This window comes from Lepidochelys olivacea (genome assembly GCF_965140295.1).
Source record: "Lepidochelys olivacea isolate rLepOli2 genome assembly, chromosome: 1".
NCBI classification, from domain to species: domain Eukaryota; kingdom Metazoa; phylum Chordata; order Testudines; family Cheloniidae; genus Lepidochelys; species Lepidochelys olivacea.
Genome location: NC_140411.1, coordinates 110761422 through 110788710, shown reverse-complemented (window position 1 = coordinate 110788710; position 27289 = coordinate 110761422). Strand labels below are relative to the sequence as shown.

The 27289-nt window shown below is 43.0% G+C and overlaps 1 protein-coding gene across 5 annotated transcripts in view; it reads right to left on the bottom strand.

Moving 5' to 3' along the window:
• ARHGEF7 (Rho guanine nucleotide exchange factor 7) overlaps positions 1-27289 on the bottom strand; it is a 202299-nt gene that overhangs the window by 117549 nt on the left and 57461 nt on the right. The window contains exon 1 of one of the 5 annotated variants that reach the window (XM_084638280.1): positions 7051-7090. The exons of the other annotated variants lie outside the window; for them this stretch is intronic. Within the exon in view, the coding sequence (XP_084494406.1) occupies positions 7051-7056 (6 nt within the window). The 5' untranslated portion in view covers positions 7057-7090. Of the gene's footprint in view, positions 1-7050; positions 7091-27289 lie in introns of those variants that run through there. 5 annotated transcript variants of the gene reach the window in all.

The following is a 27289-nucleotide window of genomic DNA, read 5'->3' as shown; positions in this document are numbered from 1 at the left end:
TAAAAGCTACAAGGTAAGAATTACCGTGCATGTTTTTGTTTTATTTTAAACTAGAGATGGTACAGATAGTTCTATTTGGACACAGTGAAATATGGAAATGTGAGTTTAAGATATCTGAGAGTAAATTATAATGATGTAGAATTGGTCCAGCTTTGGCAATTACAGTTTGCCTACCTAGATTTTCTCTATAGTTTTCAAGCAGAAAAAGTCATTCTTCCCATCGTATCTGATGGGGGATTATGAGGATTGAACACACGCACCGATCGTCAGAGCCCTGGGTGCATGGGACCCCAGTAACGAGCGAGTGTTGCGGGAATGCAGAATCAGCACTACGCTCGGCTGATGCGGCAACTTGTGGTATTGGACACCATCAGGTGGCTGAGGGACATCTATCTAGAACACATCACTGGACATCGGCAATACCAGGCAAGATGAGCTGGAGTGCCACTGAGAAGCAGTTGGGAAAGTAACTGGAATGCTCTGATGGATTATAACTCCTGAGGGACAACCTATCCTAAATGTTCAGTTACTGAGGGACAATCTACACTCATTGCTATATGTTTTCTACAACCAACTCTCAGTATTAAACTTTTCTTGAGTGATGTACCAGAATATTTGGATGCTAACATCTAAACTGCATCGTTAAATTTATTAATCTAAATTTGAGTTATTCCTGATTACGTACTATATGTATTGTATGACTTTTAAACCAACTTTGTACTTTTGGATAATTTAAGTGCTATACCCAGATGTACAGACACTCCTTCCTTAACCTGTGTATTAAATAATTCTAACCTTAGCTTCAGTTTTCAGAGTAGCAGCCGTGTTAGTCTGTATTCGCAAAAAGAAAAGGAGGACTTGTGGCACCTTAGAGACTAACCAATTTATTAGAGCATAAGCTTTCGTGAGCTACAGCTCACTTCCTCAGATGCATATCGTGGAAACTGCAGCAGGCTTTATATATACACAGAGAATATGAAACAATACCTATTCCCACCCCACTGTCCTGCTGGTAATAGCTTATCTAAAGTGATTTCCAGCACAAATCCAGGTTTTCTCACCCTCCACCCCCCCACACAAATTCACTCTCCTGCTGGTGATAGCCCATCCAAAGTGACAACTCTTTACACAATGTGCATGACAATCAAGCTGGGCTATTTCCTGCATAAATCCAGGTTCTCACATCCCCCCACCCCCATACACACACAAACTCACTCTCCTGCTGGTAATAGCTCATCCAAACTGACCACTCTTCAAGTTAAAATCCAAGTTAAACCAGAACATCTGGGGGGGGGGGGGTAGGAAAAAACAAGAGGAAACAGGCTACCTTGCATAATGACTTAGCCACTCCAAGTCTCTATTTAAGCCTAAATTAATAGTATCCAATTTGCAAATGAATTCCAATTCAGCAGTTTCTCGCTGGAGTCTGGATTTGAAGTTTTTTTGTTTTAAGATAGCGACCTTCATGTCTGTGATCGCGTGACCAGAGAGATTGAAGTGTTCTCCGACTGGTTTATGAATGTTACAATTCTTGACATCTGATTTGTGTCCATTTATTCTTTTACGTAGAGACTGTCCAGTTTGACCAATGTACATGGCAGAGGGGCATTGCTGGCACATGATGGCATATATCACATTGGTGGATGTGCAGGTGAACGAGCCTCTGATAGTGTGGCTGATGTTATTAGGCCCTGTGATGGTGTCCCCTGAATAGATATGTGGGCACAGTTGGCAACGGGCTTTGTTGCAAGGATAAGTTCCTGGGTTAGTGGTTCTGTTGTGTGGTATGTGGTTGTTGGTGAGTATTTGCTTCAGGTTGCGGGGCTGTCTGTAGGCAAGGACTGGCCTGTCTCCCAAGATTTGTGAGAGTGTTGGGTCATCCTTTAGGATAGGTTGTAGATCCTTAATAATGCGTTGGAGGGGTTTTAGTTGGGGGCTGAAGGTGACGGCTAGTGGCGTTCTGTTATTTTCTTTGTTAGGCCTGTCCTGTAGTAGGTAACTTCTGGGAACTCTTCTGGCTCTATCAATCTGTTTCTTTACTTCTGCAGGTGGGTATTGTAGTTGTAAGAAAGCTTGACAGAGATCTTGTAGGTGTTTGTCTCTGTCTGAGGGGTTGGAGCAAATGCGGTTGTATCGCAGAGCTTGGCTGTAGACGATGGATCGTGTGGTGTGGTCAGGGTGAAAGCTGGAGGCATGCAGGTAGGAATAGCGGTCAGTAGGTTTCCGGTATAGGGTGGTGTTTATGTGACCATTGTTTATTAGCACTGTAGTGTCCAGGAAGTGGATCTCTTGTGTGGACTGGACCAGGCTGAGGTTGGTGGTGGGATGGAAATTGTTGAAATCATGGTGGAATTCCTCAAGGGCTTCTTTTCCATGGGTCCAGATGATGAAGATGTCATCAATATAGCGCAAGTAGAGTAGGGGCTTTAGGGGACGAGAGCTGAGGAAGCGTTGTTCTAAATCAGCCATAAAAATGTTGGCATACTGTGGGGCCATGCGGGTACCCATAGCAGTGCCGCTGATCTGAAGGTATACATTGTCCCCAAATGTGAAGTAGTTATGGGTAAGGACAAAGTCACAATGTCAACTGTCACAAAGTCAGATGTCAAGAATTGTAACATTCATAAACCAGTCGGAGAACACTTCAATCTCTCTGGTCACGCGATCACAGACATGAAGGTCGCTATCTTAAAACAAAAAACTTCAAATCCAGACTCCAGCGAGAAACTGCTGAATTGGAATTCATTTGCAAATTGGATACTATTAATTTAGGCTTAAATAGAGACTTGGAGTGGCTAAGTCATTATGCAAGGTAGCCTGTTTCCTCTTGTTTTTTCCTACCCCCCCCCCCCCAGATGTTCTGGTTTAACTTGGATTTTAACTTGAAGAGTGGTCAGTTTGGATGAGCTATTACCAGCAGGAGAGTGAGTTTGTGTGTGTATGGGGGTGGGGGGATGTGAGAACCTGGATTTATGCAGGAAATAGCCCAGCTTGATTGTCATGCACATTGTGTAAAGAGTTGTCACTTTGGATGGGCTATCACCAGCAGGAGAGTGAATTTGTGTGGGGGGGTGGAGGGTGAGAAAACCTGGATTTGTGCTGGAAATCACTTTAGATAAGCTATTACCAGCAGGACAGTGGGGTGGGAATAGGTATTGTTTCATATTCTCTGTGTATATATAAAGCCTGCTGCAGTTTCCACGATATGCATCTGAGGAAGTGAGCTGTAGCTCACGAAAGCTTATGCTCTAATAAATTGGTTAGTCTCTAAGGTGCCACAAGTCCTCCTTTTCTCTTAGCTTCAGTGAAATTTTTAAATCTGTTCTTACTGTACTGTTAAATGGCTGCTGTGTTTTACCTGAGATATGGTTACATATACATATATACACATACATATGCACACATATATATACACACACACAGTAGTTCATAAAGCACTTTGAGAAAAGACTGTATTGCATAAAGTACTGTACTATTGTGCATTATATCCATAAAGCGCTGAAAGAGCCTCTGGTGCACTGCAAGACACAGAAGACGAGGCCCCAGACAACGCAGCAATGAAGTTTTCTGTTCTGAACAGTCAAACCACTGGAACTTAACAGCAGCTAAAGCACATTCAGAAAAAAAAAAATTTTTAAACACAAACAACTTCTGAAGAGGAATCTAAATTCACAAAAATCCGTAATTAAATATAATTATTCGGTAGACAAAACACACTTGAAACTTTGCAGAACTAGGCGAGGACATGAAACATCTGGATTTGCAGACAAAAATGACCCTGAACATTTGCTTGAAACGAATCCCAAACCTCATAAAAAAAGATATTGCACATGACCCTATTCACATTGCAAGGCGTTACAGAATTCTCACGTGCAAGTTCACAAAGAGGACAACAATGCCAGCCCTCTTATAGTTGCTCTGTCTGGTATAAGACAGAGAGAAAATCTTAGTCTCCCGCAGCACAGCAGCTTTCATCTACAAAGTCAACAAACTCCTGTTTCTCTTGCTGAAAAAAGACCCACCCCACAGGCATGTCGGAAAGAGTCTGTCCCTCTGAAGAGAGAATTCCGATAGAAGGGAAATGAAAAGATCATATTGTTTCGGGGCAGGGAGAGCGAAGGAGAGAGGAATTAAGAAATGAGAAGACATGCAAGTCAGGCAGAGTGAAACTTATCTCAAACAACTATTTATGGGACTGACAAAGTAGGTTTTCAGCTCAGGGGTTTTCAAACTTCATTGCACTGACCCCCTTCTGACAGCAAAAATTACTACATGACCCGGGCGGGGGGGAACCGAAGCTTGAGCCCACACAAGCCCTGCCACCCCAAGCAGGTGGAGGGCCAAAGCCCAAGCCCCACTGCCAGGGGCGAAGCCAAAGCCCGAGGGCTTCATCCTCAGACAGGGGGCCTGTAAACTGAGCCCTGCTGCCCAGGGCTGAAGCCCTTGCGCTTCGGCCCCAGGCTGTGGGGCTTGGGTTTGGCCCCGGGTCCCAGCAAGTCTAGCACCAGCCTTGGTGATCCCATTAAAATGGGATCGCGACCTACAGTTTGAGAACCGCTGGTTTAGCTGATTTTCTAATAAAGGTGGAACAAATTTCAGAGGCTTTGTTAGCCAGGCACTGTCCTAATAAAGAAAGTCTTTTCTAAAGGAAAAGGAGTACTTGTGGCACCTTAGAGACTAACCAATTTATTTGAGCATAAGTTTTCGTGAGCTACAGCTCACTTCATCGGATGCTAGCTCATGAAAGCTTATGCTCAAATAAATTGGTTAGTCTCTAAGGTGCCACAAGTATTCCTTTTCTTTTTGCGAATACAGACTAACAGGGCTGCTACTCTGAAACTTTTCTAAAGGATTCACTCTATTTAAGATGTTCGTAACTGCACTCTTGCTTAGATTACCAAAAAATAAAAAAAAAGTTGCCAAAACCATAGCTTGTCCTTGACTCTACGTACAGCCAAACAGCGTTCAGCTCCAGTTTAGCTGCACTGGTTGCTGACACCAGTTGTTAGCAATGGTAATTTTCATAGTATAGTACAGTAGTTCTCAACCAAAGGTACACAGAGGTCTTCCAGGGGTACAGCAACTCATCTAGATATTTGCCTAGATATCAGTTTCACAACAGGCTACATAGAAAGCACTAGCGAAGTCAGTACAAACTAAAATTTCATACAGACGGTGACTTATTTATACTGCTCTATATACTATACACTGAAATGTAAATACAATATTTATATTCCAACGGATTTATTTGATAATTATATGGTAAAAATGAGAATTAAGCAATTTGTCAGTAATAGTGTGGCTGTGACACTTTTGTATTTTTATGTCTGATTTTGTAAGCAAGTCGTATTTAAGTGAGGTGAAACTTGGGATACTCAAGACATATCAGACTCCTGAAAGAGGTACAGTATTCTGGAAAGACTGAGAGCCACTGGTGTAAAGAATAGAATCATAGAATATCAGGGTTGGAAGGGACCTCAGGAGGTCATCTAGTCCAATCCCCTGCTCAAAGCAGGACCAATCCCCAACTAAATCTTCCCAGCCAGGGCTTTGTCAAGCCTGACCTTAAAAACCTCTAAGGAAGGAGATTCCACCACCTCCCTAGGTAACGCATTCCAGTGCTTCACCACCCTCCTAGTGAAAAAGTTTTTCCTAACATCCAGCCTAAACCTCCCCTACTGCAACTTGGGACCATTACTCCTTGCTACCACTGAGAACAGTCTAGATCCATTCTCTTTGGAACCCCCTTTCAGGTAGTTGAAAGCAGCTAACAAATCCCCCCTCATTCTTCTCTTCTGCAGACTAAATAATCCCAGTTCTCTCAGCCTCTCTTCATAAGTCATGTGCTCCTCCTTGAAGACCCTCACATCCCATCTTGTAGTCAAGGCTCAAGAGCTCTGCATGCCTACAGAATCAAGTTGATAGTCAGCAGCTAAGTACTAAAATCCTTCAAGGAAGTACAACTTGTACAAAATATCCCAGAGAACCTCTCTTTAAATATCACCATACCAGAGACAATTCTAGGACATCTAGGCGTATTTAAAGTTAGAAGAAATAGTAAGGGGCTCTCAAGTATCCCCCCAGCTGCGAGTCTGTGATGCCAACTATGAAACATGAGAGAAAGTATTAAAAAAAACAATATCAACATATATAATATACAATGTAAGTGAATATTGAATATTCGTTCAATATAGTGAATATTACAATGTAAGTGAAGTAAAACACTGCCAACCTCTATAAGAAGCGAACAGAGAATTTGGTGATTTTGCCCTTTTGGCAAAGTTGCATTTTAAGTTAAAGAGAAAGAGAAAAGGACACCGGGATGACACAGTATTAGGAGGACGGCATAGGTTGTATATATTCTGCTGGAAATCAACTTGCTGATGTGTTTTGGGTTTTTTTTTAATTTGGCATCCAATTTGGAAAAATAAAGAGTGCCAAAAGAGTTACAAAGGTTCAGGCTTCCTGCAAGTATCTGTTTACTGTGGTAGCTTTTAAGTGGACATAAATTACAAAGTGTAATAGAAGTATGAAACTACAGTGTGCTAATCCTATAAGAGGATTCACAACAGCAGAGACTGACTCCCACACGGAGTCCTATTGACTTCAATGTGAATATAATTTGTGCTTTCAGAACTCTTATTGGACTGGGGACTCTAACAATAAGTAGACATCAGAAATGCTTCATAACCTGGTACCACAAGGAATGACTGCTTTATTAAGGACAGAAATTAAATTAAAAGGATGGGAGGGTATTGCTTACAAATAGTGACTCAATTTCAATTTTCCTAAACTTTTTTTTTTGTAAAGTAAAAAGTAAGTCTTTTGCTTATAAAGATGAGCCCGTGTCCATTATACACTGAGGAACAAGAATTCTCTGTTTCTGTCCTTCCATGTAAACAGACTTAGGCTAGCAGCATTTATGCCTCAGAAAGACAGTAGATCAAATATAAAGAATTAACTTCTCTTTTTTAAAAATACAGTTTAAAAATGTGGATAACAAATTTATGCAAGTCTAAAATAAAAAGCATAAAGTATATTTAAGCTCACCTTCATTGTGGATTCTTCTACAGCAAAAAGCTCCGCACCAAAACTAGTTTAACTCAAGAATAACAGGAAGTAAAAAAGCCTTAAGTTTCCTGTTATGCTGAGACTTATATGGGATACCGGGAACAATTTAATGGGTTATCCCAGCATGCATAATGTCGTCTAGAAACTGTAACTAGGAAGCAAATCTTGTCTGTATGACTTCACAGGAAGACAGACAGACAATGAGAGGATGGAGGAAGGTTTTGCTTGTGAGTAATATATAATTTTACTAGAAGGGAAGCAGCCCTTATAAAGGCTGTCTAGCCATGACAAAACACAGTTCCTAACCTGTTCAGTAACTGCTGTTCTTTGAGACATGTTGCATGCGTCCATGCCACTCAGTGTCGGTACACCCAGCGCATGACCATCAGAAACTTTTTCCCCTCAGCGGTACCCGTTCGTTGGCTCAAACTCCTCCTGCTGCCAGGCAGCATTAGGCCTTAATCCCCCACCCCTCCATCCCTTCTTGCTGCAGCTCAGATACAAAAGGACAGGAAGATGAATCATGAAATGGACATGTGCAACACATATCAAACAACAGTTATGGAACAAGTTAGTAACCATTTTTAGTTTGAGTGATTGCACATATGCATTCCACTCCTGGTGACCCACAAGTAGTAAGAGCAGGAGGTGGGATCGGGATCTAGATCGGAGAAAAACTCATCCAACTCTAACACAGTCTCTGGAGTCTTGAGCCACAGCATAGTTGGCGGTAAATATGTGGACAGAGGACCAGGTTGCTGCTCTACAAATGTCATCAATTGGAATTTGCGCCAGAAAGGCTGCCCAGGCTGACTGTGGCCTCGTCAAATGAGCTGTGACTCTGTCTGGCAGAGCAACGTTCCCCAAGTCATAGTGCATGCGTATACACGATACAATCCAGGAAGAAAGTCTCTGGGTGACTGACCAACATCTTATTCTGTCCACCATGCTACAAACAGCTGGGAGGATTTATGAAAGTGCCTGGTTCTATCCAGATAAAACATTAAAGACTGACGTCCAAAGTATGCAAACGCTGTTCCTTTCTGCTCACGTGTGGCTTTGGGTAAAATACTGGCAAATAAACTGCTTGGCTGACATGGAAAGAAGAAACCACCTTTGGGACAAACTTCAGATGAGGACGCAGGTAAACCTTGTCCTTAAAAAAGGGACTGTATACGGAGGCACCAACACTAATGCCCATAGCTACCCTACTCTTCTGGCCAAGGTAACGGCTGCCAAAAATGTCACCTTCATTGATTGCTGCAGCAGAAAACAGGGAACAAGTTCAGATGGAGAACCTAATTCTTGACAATTCTAAATTTAGATCTTTGTCTCTGAGAATATAATCTGACTAAGCTTTTTAAAAATCTTATGCACATGTCATTGGGAAAAAAAAAGTGATTGTCCACTTTAGACTGGGACACTGAAATAGTTTCCAGATGATGGAACCTATTGCAAAACCTTGGTGTTTCAGATATAAATAAGTAGTCCACACTATGTTGAGCTGAAGAACAGGTCAGTGATACTTCATACTGGCGAGACCAGATAGAAAAACGCTTCCACTTAGGAGAGGGAAGTAGCGCTTGAGGAAGGCTTTCTACTATTTAGCAGGATCTCTTGAATGTCTTTTAAGTAGGCCTGCTCTACAGTATCTAGTCACGGAGTTGGAGTACCTAGCCATGCAGGTAAGTGAAGGGATTGTAGGCTCAAGTGGAGTAGGAGACCATGATCCTGGAGGATTAGGTCCAAATCTAGTGGAAGTGAAATTGGACATATCACTGACAGTAACAGGAGAGTGGAGAACCAGTGCTGATGGGCCTATACTGGGACAATAAGTATGACTCTGGCCTGGTCCTATCTTATCTTTAGTAATACCCTGTGAATAAGCATGACTGGTGGGGAAGCACAAAGGAGCATGCCTGACCACGTCATAAAAAAAAAAAAAAAAAAGACATTTGATATGGAACCTGGACCATGACCCCATAGGGAGCAGAAATGCTGACACTGTCAGATGGACTTTGTTGCAAATAGGGCTAACTGGAGAAACCCCCACCAATGGAAGATATATCTCAAAGAGACCACTCTGGTGACTCATAAACCATCTTCTCAGATCAGGGGTGAGCAAACTACGGCCCAGGGTCTGCTTCCAGCCCTCCGGACGTTTTAATCTGGCCCTCAAGCTCCTGCCTGTGAGTAGGGTCCGGGGCTTGCCCCGCTCCAGCACTGCAGCCGGGGAGTGGGACTTGCCCCACTCCGTGTAGCTCCCAGAAGCAGCGGCACGTCCCCTCTCCAGCTCCTACATGTAGGGGCAGCCAGGAGGCTCCGCATGCTGCCCCCACAGCTCCCATTGTCCGGGAACCGTGGCCAATGTGAGCTGCAGAGCCACTGCTTGGCAGAGTGGAGAACAGCGGGCTCCTCGCTGCTTGTTGAGGTAAAACACTGCCTTTGTGTTGTCTGTGAGGACTAAACAGTCTGCTTCCCCTGATCTGTAATAGAAATACTTGGCAAGCCAGCCTCACAGCTTTTAGTTCTCTGATACTGGTCCTCAGAGAACTTAGCTTTACACATCCTAGACTCTGCATATGTAGAGAACACAGGGTGGGCTCCCATCCCAGAGCAGAAGCCTCTATCACTAGCGTGGGAGGCGATTCTGGGTGGGCAAATGGAACATTTACACTTACATTGGCTGGATTAGTGCACCAATCTAGGGAGGTGAGGACATGAGAGGGTACTCTTACCACTGAGTCTAACTTATGGCAGCTTGGCAAGTAGGCTGACATCAGCCAGCCCTGCGGAGTCCTGAGGCGCAGTGTGGCATATTGAACCACGTAGGTGCAAGAGGCTAGGTGACCCAAACCCCTTAAAGAGTTTTGCACTGTTGTGACCTGGTGAGCCTTCAAACCTTAAACAATTGATCAGACGGCCTGGAACCCAGAAGAAAGGCCCTGTCTTGAGATGAGTCCAGTACAGCCCATATAAACTCTAATCTATAGACCAGGGACAGGAGAGATTTTTCTGCATTGATTAACAGTCCCAGGGCACTAAACATTGACTGGATCAGGGCAACACTGTACTGTACTTGTAGTCTGGACCAGCCCCTGGCCATCCAGCCGTCCAGGCAGGGGCAAATCTGAACTCCCAATCTTTAGAGGAATGCCGCTTCTACTTCCATGACATTTGTAAAGACCATGGGAGATGCTGAAGAGCCGAAGGACAGTACAGTAAACTGGTAATGATTTTGATTTACTAGAAATCAGAGGTACTTCCTGTGAGCTTAATTGACTGCCACAAGGAAATAGGCATCTTTTAAATCAAGGGCAGCATATCAGTCCCCAGGATCCAAGGAAGGGATAATATAAGCTAGGGTGACCATGCAAAACTATCTTCTTTAAGAATTTGTTGAGTTGTTGCAAGTTTCAAATTGGCCTGCCGGCCTGCCTGCCTGCAACTTCCTGTTCTGCTTACCAGAGAAAAATCCTCACAGGGCTGCTCCTCCTCCCCCTTTGTGAGGAGCAGAGTTCTCCTTTATATTGTCCAGCTAAGAGTGTGGGCCAATAATGAGGTGCTGATCAGCTGATTCCCAACACCTGTGCTTCCCATCCTTCCCTCCCCCACCCCAGGGCTATTAAAGGGGTAGATCATCCTGTTACAGTATCATTTAAGTTTAGAGGTATAATGTCCCTCTGAGTGTGGCTGGCCCCCATAAATAAACTAGTTCCAGCTCCCATGTGACAGCACAGGTGCTCCCATTTAGCCAATGAAGAGGGTCGGGCAGCATCAGAGGCTATAAAGGTCAGGAAGAGACCCAGAGAGGGAGAGTCCTGGTGAGAGTCATTCAGGAGACTGGAGGAGCTCTCTGGAGAATGCTGCCAAGAGTAGCAAGTTCTGTGCAGATCCTCCCTGGGAAGAGGGAGGAATTGGCTAGGAAACTATATGTCTGGGACCTGGGAGAAGGCTGAAGGCAGGAGAGCAGCAAGAGGAATTTGCTGTTGGCATACCCAAGCCTGAATCAGGGCCACAGGGCTGAAGACGGAGAGAAGCAGAGGGAGTTGCCCGCTGGCTCAAAGCAAGAGAGCCACAGTTAAGTGCAGAGAGGGCTAAACGTTGGGGAGCAGGAGACATCTCCAGGCTAAAGGCTGGGGAGCAGAGGAGACATCTCCAGGGCCTGAGAGCTGAACCCAAGCGAACAGTGAGGGATGCTCCCCTGGCAAGGCTGCTCACAGCAGAGAGGTATTCCTGCTGGGAAGAGCGGGTTTGCACTTCAGTTGAAAGGACTCATGTGACTGTCATGGTACAAGGACAGGAGAGGGCTGCACTGGAGACTCAGTGTGTGGTGACAGACACCAGGGCTGTGCTGGAGGGCCAGGACATAAGTGATGCCAGGGCTGAAGGTTGCATGCAGAGGCAGTACCGGGGCTGTATGTTGCATTCAGAGACAGTGCTAGCCCATTAGGGGCCCTATTTTGGGGAGCCCCCTATACATACAACACATACTAAAAAAGTGAATAGGGGACCCTTGAGCTGCTCAGGGTCCTAAGTAATCGCTTAGTCTGCTTATGCCTAGCACCAACACTGGTGACATGTACTTTTTGGACTATGCTGGGGGAATTCTGGACTATGATTATGGGACCTTTGTAATAAACTAAACCCACCAGAGCTGTATTTATATTTGGGAAGACTCTGGGGACTTTTTCTGGAGACTCAGAAGAAGGGAAACTGAGGCACACAGACCTGTCATGCTGTGGCTTCCTGCAGGAAGATGCCTTGGATGAGGCTGAACAATGACAGTGCCATACTTACATCCTGAACATCTGTAAATCTGTTGAGGTTTCTGAGGTCCAGAATGGGTCTCACAGTGTCTCCCTTTTTGGGTATCAGGATACATCTGGAGTAGAACCCCTTCCCTTGATGTTGTAGAGGAAATTCCTCTAGAATCCTCCTTTTGTGGGACGGGAGAAAAAAATATTTTTTTTTCTGCCACAGAGTTTCTTGAGAGAAGTTCCCAAAGGGAGGGGGGGAGAGGGAGGGAAGTCAGGGGACCTGGTGGGAAATTGGATTAACTGTCTGATGGTATCTAGTACTCAGTATTCCAAGGCAATCTCACACCAAGCACTGTAAAATGATGAGAAGCAGTATGAATTGCAGAGAGGTGTGGGGTTCTCCAGGGTCAAATCAAAATTGCTGTTTTGCAAGACAGTAAGTGACAAAGGACCCTGCCTCCATATGGAGGCCTTTGAGCAGGAGCAAACCTGGAAGAGGCAAAAGACTAGTATCTTCTCTGAGACTGGGTGCTCTGCACAGAGGGAGACTGTCATACCACACCTGGTGGTACCATTCCATTCCTTTAAGTTTCAGTTTTGCAACCATACTCCCACCAGAGCCCAGGGGCCCCCAAAATCCTAATTAACTATACACTAAGAAATTATAAGAAAAGAGGAAAAGGAGCTTGTGGACGTAAAAGGTAGTTCCGTTTAGTTCTCGGTGATGGCAGCAAAAGCGTTGAGGTGGGTTGATGGTGCACTCCTTTAGTGAGAGTGCTAATACACCCACTGCTTCCCAGCAAAAATGGCTTTTCTATATGGTTCTGCAATTTGACGGTAGAGGCCCCAACTCCCATAAGAAAGACTACACTGAGGCCCTTAAAGAGCACACTCTCATCCAAGACCAGAGATCACCATAGTTCTATTAGCAACAAAGGTGGCAGCACAGTTATGGTGAAACTGTGAAGATAAGATCCTTGGACCAGAGTATTTAAACAGAACTATTTCCTGACCCTTAAGCCCTGGTTTTTAAATCAATATAACGGATTACATAAAATGTTCATATTCCATGAATACAATCTAATCAATAAAACTATTTTAGCATTAAATGTGTATACATTTTAAAATGTTGTAGTGCAATTCCCTTTTGTGACGCAACAATGTTTGCGCACAATGTGTGCTTCCGAAATGTGATCACGAGGACGACTACCTTAAAAGCATTCTTTAATTAGCTCTTGCAAAATATTGCAAGTCTCCAGTACATCATAGATTAAAAGGCCGGAAGAGAACTTTGGATTTAAATAGAGGAACCTCCAGTATGACACAGATCATAGGACTCCCCTGAATTAATTCCTGTTTGTATCAGAGCATATCTTCTAGGGAAAAAAAAAAAAATCTAGTCTTGATTTAAAGATTCTCAGGATGGAGAATCTACTACAACTCTTGGTAACATGGCCCAATGACTAATTACCCTCACTTTTAAAAATTGTATCCTTATTTCTAGTCTGAATTTGTCTAGCTTCAACTTCCAGCCACTGGATTTTATTATATCTTTGTCTGCTACACTGAAGAATATTATCAAATATTCCCTCTGCAGATACTTATGACCTGTGATCAAGTCACCCCTTCTCTTTGATACACTAAATAGAGTAAACTCCTGGAGTCTCTCACTGTAAGGCATGTTTTCCAATCATTCTCATAGATCTTCGCCGAACCCTCTCCAATTCGTCAACATTGTTCTTGAAGTTTACACACCAGAACTGAACACAGTCAGGGTGAATAAAAAACAATGATTTTTTTTTTTAAATTTTTAAGGATTTTTTTATTTAAATTGGATTTTTTAAAGATACATTATAGTTCAAAGATAGCTCATCATTGAATATGGATTATAAATTCTAGTTTATAGTATGAGACAATATATTCTTGTAATGTTTAAGAAAAGTTTTGTAAATGAGTTCCAATAGTTCATGGCTTAGGAACCCAATCTTACAGGGTTCCAGGGGCTTCTGTATACATTATTTGGGTTAATCTTTCTATCTACTCAATGGGACTTGATGCTCAGTCTAGAAGATACCAGAGATGCTTAGTTTTGCAGTTCTCAAACTGTGGATTTGTCTCTCCGGGGATAACATGCTTGTTAACAGCAAAAATTATTTTAAATAAATATACAGAGGTGAGAAATAACAGACCTCAACCCTATTGTGCCTCTGCAAGGTTTCTGTACACAGAGTCAATCCCTTACCTCTCTCAAAGTGCAAAGTTTCAAAAAGTTCAATGAACAGAAGATTGTTGGGGGCAGAACAGATCTGGACAAAGAGAAGAAGTCTGGAGATAAATGTGAGAAGGGAGGGACAGGCAGTAGAAACAAAAGTGAAACTGTTTGAGCGCATATTCCAGAAGTCTTGAGGTCTTTCTGAGTGTAGCTTTCATTGATTTGAGATCTACCATACCATTCTCTCACTAGGAGGGAAAACTCATAATGGCAGCAGGATGTAAAAAAAGACCCAGTTTGGGAATATTTTAATGAAGTTCCTCTATCTGTAGGTAAGACAGGCGTGTGTGCAAAATATAAATGCAAGGCCTGGTTGCCCCAATGAAACAACATCATGAGAAGTGTTCCTTCTCAGGAGGAACCTGCGTTGAAGACGATGAAAGGAACAGGTCTGAACATGCAGGATCTTCAGGTTGATAAACTTTTTTATTTCATGTTCCTTTCTTAAGGACTGCCTGTCTTCCTTCTGGACTATTCTTGAATTCTCATGTTTGAGCAAAAAAATATAGTTGTTACTCTATGGTACTATCATTTTAGATGCAGATGTGAAAAGAAATAAATAGCTGAATAGACAGATCTTCCTTTTACAGTTTCACTTTTAAAGCAGTGCTGAGTGTCAATCAATGCAATGAGTAATACTAAAAGAACAGTATGGTAATAATAATTAAACAACTGCATTGACTTGTTTTGTTTAGGAGAAGCCGTCCTCAACAGAATTCTGAAGACTATCCACCTTCAAGATCACCATTCATTTTCTATAGTTTCAGAGTTATCTGCCAATGATAGTGTTTTGGTCACATCATGTACGTCATGTAGCCATAGTATATCACCTATAGCAAAAAGAAAAAAAATCTCCATCACCCAGAAACAACCATAGATAAATTTGTGATAAGAACCAGCAGATTACAAAAAGAGGTAATTGATGAAAAAACTCCCCAATTTGTTTATGCAACAAACTCTCCTTTCCATACGATTGAGAACCCACACTTCATTAACATGGTTCAGTCATTCAGACCAGGATACAGTCCACCCAAAAGAGCAGATGTCGCAGGCAAATTGCTGGATAAAGCGTATGAAAGGGAAATTGAGAGTGTGCAAAAGATCTAGAGGGTAAAATTGTTAACCTGAGCCTTGATGGGTGGAGCAATGTTCACAATGATCCTGTTGTATGTGCTTGTGTGACAACAGAAGAAGGGAATGTCTTCCTTAAATAATCAATACATCAGGATATGCACACGCTGCAGAATACTTACAAGAAGTGGCAGTAAAAGCTATAACAAACTGTGAAAAAAAACTCAAATGTCTAGTACACAGCTTAGTCACAGACAATGTTGCAAATGTATCCAAGAGGAGAAGAAATTATTTAGAAGAAGAGTCCCAAGCTAATAAAATACGGTTGCAGTGCTCATTTGATGCACCTCCTAGCCAAAGACTTCAGTGTTCCAGAAATAAAGGCTAATGTTGTTGAAATTGCAAAATCCACTTTGCAGCAGCTACTCTGAAAAAAGTGGGAGGAACCAAGCTAACTCTCCCACAAGACGTGTGATGGAACTCAGTAGTGGACTGTTTTGAGCACTATCTCAAGAACTGGCCTAATCTGATGACAGTTTGTGAACAAAATCATGGAAAAAATAGATGGCACCGTCACAGCCAAAGTTCTCAACACTGGGCTGAAGAGAAATGTCGAACACATGCCAAGTACCCTGAAGCCTATTGTTGTAGCCTTGAACAAAATGCAGGGAAACAGCGGTTTTATTGCTGACGCTGTTGAAATTTGGAGGGAACTGAGTGAGATCTTAAAAAGAGAAATATACAATAACAGAGTTAAATTACAAGCATTAAAAACACAAATGGGACAAGCACTATCTCCAGCTCATTTTCTTGCAAATATTCTCAGTACTCGGTACCAGGGTCAAACCTTAACTGCTGAAGAAGAGGAGTTGGCTATGACATCAACATCCAGCAGTCATCCCTCCGTAATGTCAACTATAATAAACGTCAGAGCTAAGGGTGAACCATTCAAGAAATATATGTTTGCTGATGACGTTTTAAAGAAAGTCACACCAGTGAACTGGTGGAAGTCACTTAAGCACTTGGATTCAAAGACTGTTGAAGTGATAATCTCACTTTTAACAGCAGTAGCTTCTTCTGCCAGTGTCAAAAGAATATTTTCTTCCTTTGGACTAATTCATTCCAAATTGAGAAACTGTTTGGGACCTGAAAAAGCAACAAAGCTTGTTTTTCTTTTCCAGAATATGTAGAAACAGGAAAATGAAGGTGAAGCCGACTGAGTTAGCTGCAGAAGCCAATATGTTAAGTTTCTTATGTTGACCTGGCTGACATAGTTGATTTAATTTTTGTTTTATTTTTTAAAAAAAAGTATTTCATTTAACTATTTTAGTTCAAAACAATTTTAACAAAAACAAAACCTGATTTTAAAAAACTTGAATGTTTAACTAAATTCAAAAATTCATATGCTTGTTTTGTTAAAATATTATATGTTTGCTGTTGAAGAAAAAAAATCCAGAATACATCACTGTTTTTTGCAGGGATCGGCAACCTTTGGCACACAGCACTCCAGGGTAAACCCCCTGGCGGGCCAGGCCAGTTTGTTTACCTACCACATCCGCAGGTTCAGCCGATCGCGGCTGCCACTGGCCATGGTTCGCCGCTCCAGGCCAAAGGGGACTGTGGGAAGCGGAGGCCAGCACATCCCTCGCCCCGTGCCGCTTCCCGCAGCCCCCATTGGCCTGGAGTCGGGCCAGTACTCTACTCAGCACAGCATTCTTCTTAGAGTGCCCATGACGGTTCACCCTCCTGGTTCCTTCTACTGGCAATGGTAGCTCCTTCAGCTCACTACTGATGTTCATCCCTAGAATCCCTGGGACTCCTTCTCCCATATTGCTCCCTTCAGAGTCTTTGACTTTCAGGATGAAGATGCATTTCCCTGGCAGTGTCTGACCCATGTAGTCTATGTCTGCTTCGAGACATCCCACCACTGGGATTGCCAGTCCATTAACTGCTGTTAGACGTACAAACTGTGTGTTGTGCATGGTCAGCTCCTTGTATTTCAAATATTTTTGAAAATGCGACTCAGTAATGGTGGTGACTTCTGAGCCAGTATCTAACAAACATCTGGTCTTCACCCCTGCTATACATACTTCAGCAGTTAGTCTCCAAATGCTCGCTTGCAGAAGTCACTAGATATGCTGGCATTGCCCACATTCCTTTCAACACTGTATGCAGAATGATTTCCATCAAGGAGAGGCCTAGGAATCCTTCTGCCACTGCTTGGCCTTCTACTGTAGATGGACCACTTGCCCCTGGTGCCCCATTGGTTTTCAGTGCCTGGGACTCTGTTCTCCTTCTCAGTGGAGACTGCTGGCCAGTATGCCCTGGCCTTTCACAAGTGTAACATATGTACCTTCCCAGCTCATCCTTTAGTGGGGCTCTTCGGGATCCTGGTGCCCTTGGATACTTTGACATACTAATAGGATTTTTCTCTTTCATTAACTCAGTCACCACTTTTATCATCTCCTCCTGCTGGACCGCCAGTTTTTGGACAGCCTCACTTAAACGTTCCAGTTTTAACTGTGTTTGGGGCAGGGCCTTTCCCCCAGCAGCTGCATTCACTAGGCCCCCACTTAGTGTACGGGGGTTAGGCTTGGCTGTCTCCGTCACAGGAACTTCCTCTTCTTCTGAGCACATAATGGCAGCCTGCATGTGTTCACGGAACTTCTTACTGGGCTCTTCCTTAAACCTCCTTTCCACTTCACGGCGGAGGGAATCATCCTGGAGCCCCAGCACTAACTGCTCTTTCAGAACCGTATTTGGGTCTGGAACTCGTTGAGAGAGTCTCGCCGCTCCACTTTGCTCATTCTCTCCTGGAGGTCATACGCATATGCCTGGACAGTTTCACCAGGCTCCTGCTTTCGCTCAAAGAACTCCTTTAGTCGGGTTCCAATAGGTACCTTATCTCCATACACTTCCAGGAGGAGTTCAAACACCTTTTCCACATCTTTTTTGTCTGCCACTGCCATGAACTTTACTGTGGCCTTGGCCTGGCCCTTGAGGTGCTCCTCTATGAAGTCCACATGATCTTCTTCAGGTACTCTTGGCACACGCAGAGCCACTTTCACAGAGTTGACCCACTCCTCTACCGTAATGTCTCCTGGTCTAGTTGGGAAGCCACCAAACTCCGTGACCTTCCGCTCCCATGGGACATAAATAGTAGGGGGTTTCTTAGTTTCTGCTGCCTGTTGGTCTATTACCGCCTTAGCCAGTGATAAGGCTTCTCTATGTTCTGTTCTAGCTTGTTGTAATGCCTCCGCTTGGTCTGACAATCTGCGCTGAAGTTCAACAAACTGGGCCCGTAGTTCTTCAATTCCAGCCATGGCAGGGTTCTGGACCAGGCCCAGACAGTGCTACCAGAACTCAACAAGTAAACCAATGGGGTGGACCCTCTGGATAGGATCCTGTTCGTGACGCCAATTATGTAACCGGAGTAATAGTCCCGCTCTTGTGGAGAACTTTCCTGGCTTCTGCACTACCCCGGTGAAGTGGGCTAGCGAATGGATCTGAGTCCTCACTCCCACTTCCTTTACCCAGTGGCCTCCCAGCCCTTGAGGACTCCCTGCCCTTGAGGACTCCCCTTCCATTCTCCTGTCTGGCAGAGTCCTCGCAACCCCAACAAGGCTGGGCCCAGGATTCCTGGGGGGCTCAACCCCCAACCCTGCTGCAGTCACCTAGGACAGGGGCTAGGGTGTCCCCACTCTGGGGTACTCTCTCTGCACTGGGCACTTCTCTGACCCACTGATTATTACATACAATTTGAAGCAAATGCAAGTTATTTAATCAACAATTGATTTTGAAAAGAATAAGGGAAAATGGGAAAGGTTAAAGGAAATACATCACCCTGCTCTGTGGCAGGGATCACCACAAACAGTGTCTCTGGAATGTCTGGGCAGTTCACAGTCTGTTCCTTGTAAGTCCCAGGCCTCCTTCTCAGGCCCTGGCTGTGCTGCAGGGATGCTGTGAGTTGGACACTCGCTCTGGTGGTGGCCACAGGCTCTAGGTGGCAGGGCCCTTCTTTCCAGCGTTGCCACCACCCTGTCGGGGTTACCAATCCCCCTTCGAGTCTGGCCTGCAGAGCCTCCTGCCTGAGGCGTCTCCCTGTGCTGGGCCCACTGCCCAGGGTCCCCCCTCGATCTCCCCAGCTGCTCACAACACCCAGCTCTGGACTACTCCAGCCCCAGCCCCAACCCCACCTCCACTCTCTCTCAGCACGGCTGCTGCTCTGCCTCCAGCTCCCTGGGCTGCTTCTTTGGCCCCTCTGGCTCTGGTTGCTACAGCTCTGCTCCCAGGACAGGTCTGCTCTGCAGGCTGCTTCTGTGACTCTGCTCCCAGCACCGACCTGCTTCGTGGGCTGCTTTTTTGGCCCCTTTGGCTCTGGTTGCTGCAGCTCTGCTCCCAGGGCAAGTCTGCTCTCTCTGCGCTGTGCCGCTGGCTTTGGGGCTGCAACTCTGCTCCCAGGACAGGGTCTACTCTCTCTGGATCTGGCACAGCTCTGCTCCCCAGCTCAGCGCAGGCCCCTGCTTTCTCCTTAGCTCAGCCGCACTCTGTCTGACCCCGGCAATTCCACCTCACACAGAGGACGGGACCTCCCTGGCCTCCTGACTCCCTGATTAGCCTCCCCGCCCTGTCATTCAGGCTGACCTGGAGCATTGGCCTCTCCCCATTGTTCCTGGGGGCTGTCAGTCTCACGTCCTGATTCCCCATCGACCCTTCCCCTTGGAGTACTGGGAGCTAGCAACTAAAACACCCCCACTGAATGTTAGTAAGGGGGCAACAGTCCCCTTACATAATTCATAGAATCATAGAATATCAGGGTTGGAAGGGACCTCAGGAGGTCATCTAGTCCAACCCCCTGCTCAAAGCAGGAGCAATCCCCAACTAAATCATCCCAGCCAGGGCTTTGTCAAGCCTGACCTTAAAAACATCTAAGGAAGGAGATTCCACCATCTCCCTAGGTAACGCATTCCAGTGTTTCACCACCCTCATAGTGAAAAAGTTTTTCCTAATATCCAACCCACTGCAACTTGAAACCATTACTCCTTGTTCTGTCATCTGCTACCACTGAGAACGGTCTAGATCCATCCTCTTTGGAACCCCCTTTCAGGTAGTTGAAAGCAGCTATCAAATCCCCCCTCATTCTTCTCTTCTGCAAACTAACCAATCTCAGTTCCCTCAATTATCTATCATGACTCCAGACCCTTATGCAAACTCACTGCTTCCCAAGGAAGAGCTCCCCCATCCGGTAAGTAAAGCCTGCATTCTTTGTTCCTAGATGTTTGACTTTACATTTGGCCATACAAAAAAAACCAAAAAAACATAATTTGCTTGGGCCTATTTACCAGGAGACCCAGATTGCTCTGAGTGACCTGTCCTTTTCATTATTTTCCTCTCCACATTGCAGACTTGCTCTGGTGGCTGAAACTAAAGCAACAGCTAGACTGAAGCTGTTGGGGAAAAAAAACCTCAACCTTTGAAAATGGTGACACTGAGAAAAAGCCACCAAGATTAAAACTCCCTCTCAGACCCTCCCAGAATTCCTATTCCTTCCCAGGCTTTTTATTTTATTTTTATTTTTTTTGTTGACCAGCTGTCTTGGTGGCTCCCTGAAAGCCACTTGTTCTTCCTCTGCTCCTGCAGATGCCACTAATGCAGCCTGCCTTAGGAGAAGACCAGGTGTGCAAGACTGTAGCCTAAGACAGAAGCCCCTCTGCCCAAGCTTCTCTTTCTTCCTCTACCACTCAGATCAGCATTTGAGAAAACAAATGTAGCTAGCCTCTTCTAGCCAACAAATGACAGCTCCCACCTTGAATAGCATATTTCCCTTCTAGGCTGCTCAGAAGGTTAAACAAACAAACAAACAAACAAACGGCAGACAGACAAGGAAAAAAGGGAACCAAGACAACAGGAACGGAGACAGGGGAAAGAAGAGATGGTGATGACAACTTGCTGGGATATGGCATGAGGAACACTGCTCCCACCCACATCTGCCAATTCGCTGCAAAAAGTTGAGAATCATAAGATTTTTTTTTTTTTAAAGAAAAGGGGGGGGGGGGAAGGAGGGGAGAAGCATTATATGTGATTGGGAGGCCAGACAGCTTCAGCGTAGGAGTGCCATATGGTTTAGTAGCAAAAAAAATATATTAGTATTAAAATGTAACATTGTTTCATGTGTGCAAAAATCAGAAGCGGGGGGAGGGAGAGAAGACACAGACATCTAGGACAAAATCTAACCCAGATATAAATCCAGTTCTTCAGAGGTAAAACTTCATTGCATTAACGCATTGCAAAACCTAAACAGTTTTCATTCCAATATTTCGTAATACATCTTTAAGAAATCTACAGGAGTAGACAATACAAATACAGATTATGTAGAGAAAATGTACATATTGGTACACACTAAACAAAAATTTGAGGTAATGTAGTGAGGTGAGAAATTTCTTTTCTTTTTTTTTTTTAAAAGCCATCTGAAAACCTTCTGCTAGAGCCCTTCCCAGTCACAGGGTGGATAAAAATGAATGATTTAAATAAGTAAGTACATAAAAATTAAAAAAAAATCTGATTTTAAAAAAAATTTAAATTAAATACAGGTCTATCTTTAACATAAACCTATTTAAAATTAAATTTGAAATTAACAACTCATGTTAAGGCCAAAAATTATTATACATTTTAATAACAAATTAAATACAAAAAATAAGTAATGCGTTTGCTGTCAAGCTTTAAAAAAGTCAAACCACTGAACTAGTAGAAATCACTGGTGACACAGAGGCCCATGGTGACAACTGGCAAAGGGTTCACCACTCTTTCCAAGCAACTCCTGTCTTAGACCTGACAAACTCACTACATCTAATACATCACTTTCATGGTATTTATCCACAAAAGGCAGCATGTGAGGTCTTTACTGAAAGGTTGTATCTTATCAATACTCAGTCATTGTGAGATGCGTGTATGAGCAATATTTAAGGAATAATGGAACCATATTGAAAATTATGCCCTTATGGTCTTGGAGTGAAGGTGAGTCACCAGGGAATAATGGCTCAATGATGGCCCATTTGAGTTGTCACCCCTCCCTGGCTAGCCGATTATCTAATGTATTGCTCATCTGTCTACCTTTGCACCAACCCAGAAAAGTCAATGGAAAACCAGCAGACTATCAACATCAACACCACTTGGAAGCGAGAAGGATGACATGACAGTGAAGGGGATCCCTCTGCGTGAATAAAAGACAAAACTACTTCAGGATATCACAGAATGGAGAGAGACACTACAGATCCATTCACTGAGGAAGTACCTTCATGAGTGGGGGCGCTTCATGAAACACTGGGTCCTAGCTCCTTACAGCAAGCAAGCACTGCAAAAGACTGAACTTTGGGGGGTGAGAATCTACTTTATTAGATAGGGAAGGTAACTATTAATACATATAGGACCCAGTTCACATTTTATTATTTTGTTCTGTATGTAACCATTTGTATTTATCACTCACATTTGTTTTGAATCTCCATTCTTTCTTGAATAAATCCCCCCACCCTCCTTCTCTCTCTCTCTTTTTTTTTTTTTTTTTTTTACACATACTATAATTCAACTCAAGTGCTGGATGTATGCAGGAGTGGTGGTCTAAGGTAAAACTGGGATTTTTGGAAATATAGGAATTTCTATGGGTCCCTCCAGTGACTGGAGGCTGGACATCACAAGGGGACACTCTGAAGGAGTTCTGGGACTGGAAAACCTTGGTTGTCAACCTGTAGGGAAAAGGCAGGGCTGGTATAGCCCAGAGGAGAGTGCTTGAGTGACTGGTTGTGTTAGGGAGCCAACACTCAGCTGACACAGGCAAAACCCCCTCACACTGGTGGGTGGTGGCAACAAGGTCACTCTTAGGCCTGGGTGCCCCAAGAACCATCACAACTTGCATCTGGAACCAGAGTCTGTTGAAGTGCTAAGTCAGCTTTTGACAGCAGTAGCCTCTTCTGCAGGTGCAGAGGAACGTTTCCTTCATTTCATTTCAGTTGATTCAACTATTCAGTTCAATTATTAGTTCATTCAAACTTTAGAAATCAGCTGGGAGTTGAAAAAGCAAGAATGCTTGTTCTCCTCTTCCAATCTATAAATCAAAATGAGGCCTGAGAAGATGACATCTACGGAAATCTTGAAAAGCATGGTGACCAGTTCAATTCACTAGATATGGATAATGCTTCCTTTGTTTAATAAAAAATTAGTTTTAAATGGCAAACCTGTTTTGATAAGAATAAAAGATTATGTTCAGCACATTTAAGATAGTTTTTCATCGATTAAAACTGAAACGATTTTATGCATTTTGAGCTGGACACAAATCATAAGTAGAAAATTAATTATCTAGTATATCAGAAGTGAATCATTCACCATTTTCTTACAATCAAAAATTGAAAAATTAAGAATCTGAATAAATCTAAGAGATATAATTACTTAAATCTGTATAAATAGTATATCAACCTTGTTAAACAAAAAGTAGCACCAAATTTAGTGTAAAAGCTATATTGCAAATTAATTGCAAATCACTTGTTTTAATGGTTACCACCCAATGAGAATCAACCCTTTTTCAGGAAAGTAACTAAAAAGTGCAAATAAAATTGAGGATTTAAATGAAGGTTTCCTGATTGCTGATTCAAATCATGATTAAAACTGGCAATTTAAATCACTTTGATTTCTGCAAGTCACACTGCCAAATTCCAAGCTACTTTTCCAACTGTCTTTAGCATTAGGACACTAGCTATATCAATTATGTGGCGCATATTTTTAGTTTTAAATGCTAAGTTATATTTTATTGTATACAGAGTGGCAAACTCCAGGTCAAATTTTAACATTAGTGAAACTACTGAAGGCACGCTATACAACTTGCATTTGTGAACTCAAGCATGGATGGCTCCAGAAAATGTAATTTTGGCAGACTTCAGGTAGTATCAGATTCCCCTCTCAGACACGACAAGACAACTGCCTAGATTTTCTGAATCTTTGTTTCCAGCTAGGCCCTTAAAATGGCACTGTCAGGTTTGCAGGAGGGCATTCTTGGTATTTTAAAGCAAGTTCTTAGTGGACTTTCTTTGAAACCTAAAATGGAAAGAATATTTAAAGAATATTTCAAGTCTTACTAGACTTAGAGTTGTTGGAAGAGGCAATCAGACATACTATAAAAATCAGTGAGGAAAGGTTTGAGAATGCAACTGCATTTGTACTTTCATATGAAAAAAGCCAAAGCATCTTCAAGCGCCTACCTGCTCAGCTAATTATAATAAACTAACATTAGAGTCGCACCTTAATGCTGATGCATTGCAAATTGCTTTATAAAGTTAAAATGGTACCCAGAGGGATAATCTCATCCACCTCTGAAATGTAGTTAGGGTAAAATACTGTAAACACTTAGCAGTTTACAACAACACTACAAAATGATTTAAGGCAAGAGTTAAAGGATATTTTTTCCAGTTGAAACTGCAGGTGGAATGTGGGTTGTCATAATGCAATTGCCGGAGTTGTAATTTGACCAGAACACTAGGGCTCAGAATCCTCCTCTTGCAAACAAAAACATGTGCACTGATTGATTTCTCAGATGAGATCTAAAACTGAGGTCCTACCACTTGCACAAATTAAACAGTGTCTTGAGCAGCTCAGACCCTCCTAACACCACGCTGTGGAATTAGTTTAATACTAACTCAAAGGAAAGAATAAACACATGCAGAATCATTAACTCCATGTCTTGCAGCACACCCAGGTGTGCCTTGGAGGTCTCCTGCAGAGCAATGACTCAGCCTCACACTGCTTAGCTTACAACATGGTGGCATGACTGCACACGTATCAGTGAGTCAACATGTATACAAGAGACTCTTAAAATTGATTCCATTTTTAAAAAAAAATAATCTAATTTCCTTTGGACAGACAAGTCGTCAGACCTCAAATGGCCTTCACTCCATGAGGACAACATTCTGAACAAACAACTGTTACCACATCATCTTGCTTCACAAACCTTCTAGAAATAGAAAACAAAATAAATGACATTTCTATCATGTATTTCTTATGCTTTTGTAAACAGGCATTCAAAATAAAGTATTGTGCCTCATAATGACTGTCTATTTCACCTTGGACCACACTAAGAATGCTGTCATGCCATAACTCTCCCGATACAGTTGATGTTTTCTGGCTCAATATGTTAACAAAATACACAAATCCTGCCAACCTAACAGACACCAAGATAAAAATATGATTGAACAGTTAAGTATTTGAAAAAAAAACAATATGACCATAATAGTGGTGGAGTGTAAGGAATGTTACTAGAAGTCAAAGGTACTTCTCTTTCCTAAAGATGCAGGCATGGATCCTACTTTAGGTTTTGGTCCACAAGAAGGAGTTAAAAACTGGGGGAAGAGACAGAAGTTGTTGGCCAAACCAGATAAAAGAATAAATGGACAAAAATCTGACATCAGGAATCATAACATTCAAAAACCGGTAGGAGAACACTTCAACTTCTCTGGCCACTCAGTAAAAGATTTAAGGGTGGCAATTTTGCAACAGAAAAGCTTCAAAAACAAACTCCAAGGAAAAACTGCTGAGCTTGAATTAATATGGAAACTAGACGCCATTAACTTGGGTTTGAATAGAGACTGGGAGTGGCTGGGTCATTACACATACTAAATCTATTTCCCTATGTTATGTATCCTCACACCTTCTTGTCAACTGTCTAAATGGGCCATCTTGATTATCACTACAAAAGTTTTTTTCTCCTGCTGATAATAGCTCATCTTAATTAATTAGCTTCTCAAAGTTTGTATGACAACTTCCACCTTCTCTGTATGTATATATCTTCTTACTATATATTCCATTCTATGCATCCAATGAAGTGGGCTGTAGCCCACGAAAGCTTATGCACTAATAAATTTGTTAGTCTCTAAGGGGCCACAAGTACTCCTCCTCTTTTTGCAGATACAGACTAACACGTCTACTACTCTAAACCCAAAGTTGTTGGAAGTAGAGCAGAAATGGAGTAAGTTACAGTACTCCGATACATTAAGTTGAAGATACTGAGATCCCTTTCCCTTTTCTTTCTTTAAATGGATTGTTTGGACCTGGGTGTGTATCTGCTTTGATGAAGTTTTCACTTGTTTAACAACTGCATGTACTGGGAAGCAAAGCTAGGCACTTAATTTAGTAAGTATAATTTTTTCCAACACATTGAGAAAAGAGGAAAAGGGTCCTACTGGACTTCCCTCTACCCTCCACTAAAAGGTCTCAGATCACAGCAACTCACCCGCAGCTGGACTTTTGGAGACCATTCGTGCTTCTTCGCAAAAAAACCAGCAACAAGTCCCTTGAGAGCGCTGTAAAATCTGGTCTCTAGCCCAGAGAATGAATGTGCTGCCAAGACAGCACAAGTGATAAAAACACCTATGCTGACAGAGAATGCAGAATGTGTATGTTAATATTAAACTTGTCCGTAAGCCTTTTGCTAAACACAGGCTGCCACCTTAACATCAACGTTATATTCAGCCACTGCATGGCACAAACTTAAAAGCACATGGAGGCTATGACCAACACCGTAATTTGTATTAGATACAGAATCCTAGTTCATAAAACTGCAGGCCAAATTTTTCAAACCTAGGCACCTAAACTTGGACTCCAAAATACTGAGGCTCCTCAACAGAAGTGGCCAGTTTGTCAAAAATATCAAGTTGCAGGAGGAAAATGGATGAGGATGTCAGTTGCTTTTTATTAAAGATGTTGGGAGACCTCTGCTCAAGAAATCATCTCTTGATGCTGGTAATCGTGCTAGCAACCCACCTGCGTCCAATTTCCCTTGTTGGGATAAACTAGAGGAAAAAGATTATAGAAGGGCAAATCTGGTGTTCTCAGACTCTCTCTCAGATTTGTAGGCCTGGGCATGGGACAGAAATTGAACAGGTGGCACTGTCTGATTATTCTCATCTGAAATTAGATTAAGTCTTCATGCTCGTTCTTCTAAATTTATCATCTGTCTGATAGTGTTGACACATCTGCGGCCCCTGGCAGGTATGGATGGAGTCCCTCTTGAGTAGCTGTATTCATTTTTATGTAAGGTCCCAGAGGCTAGTTTTGAGGAATTGCTCATCTGCCCCAA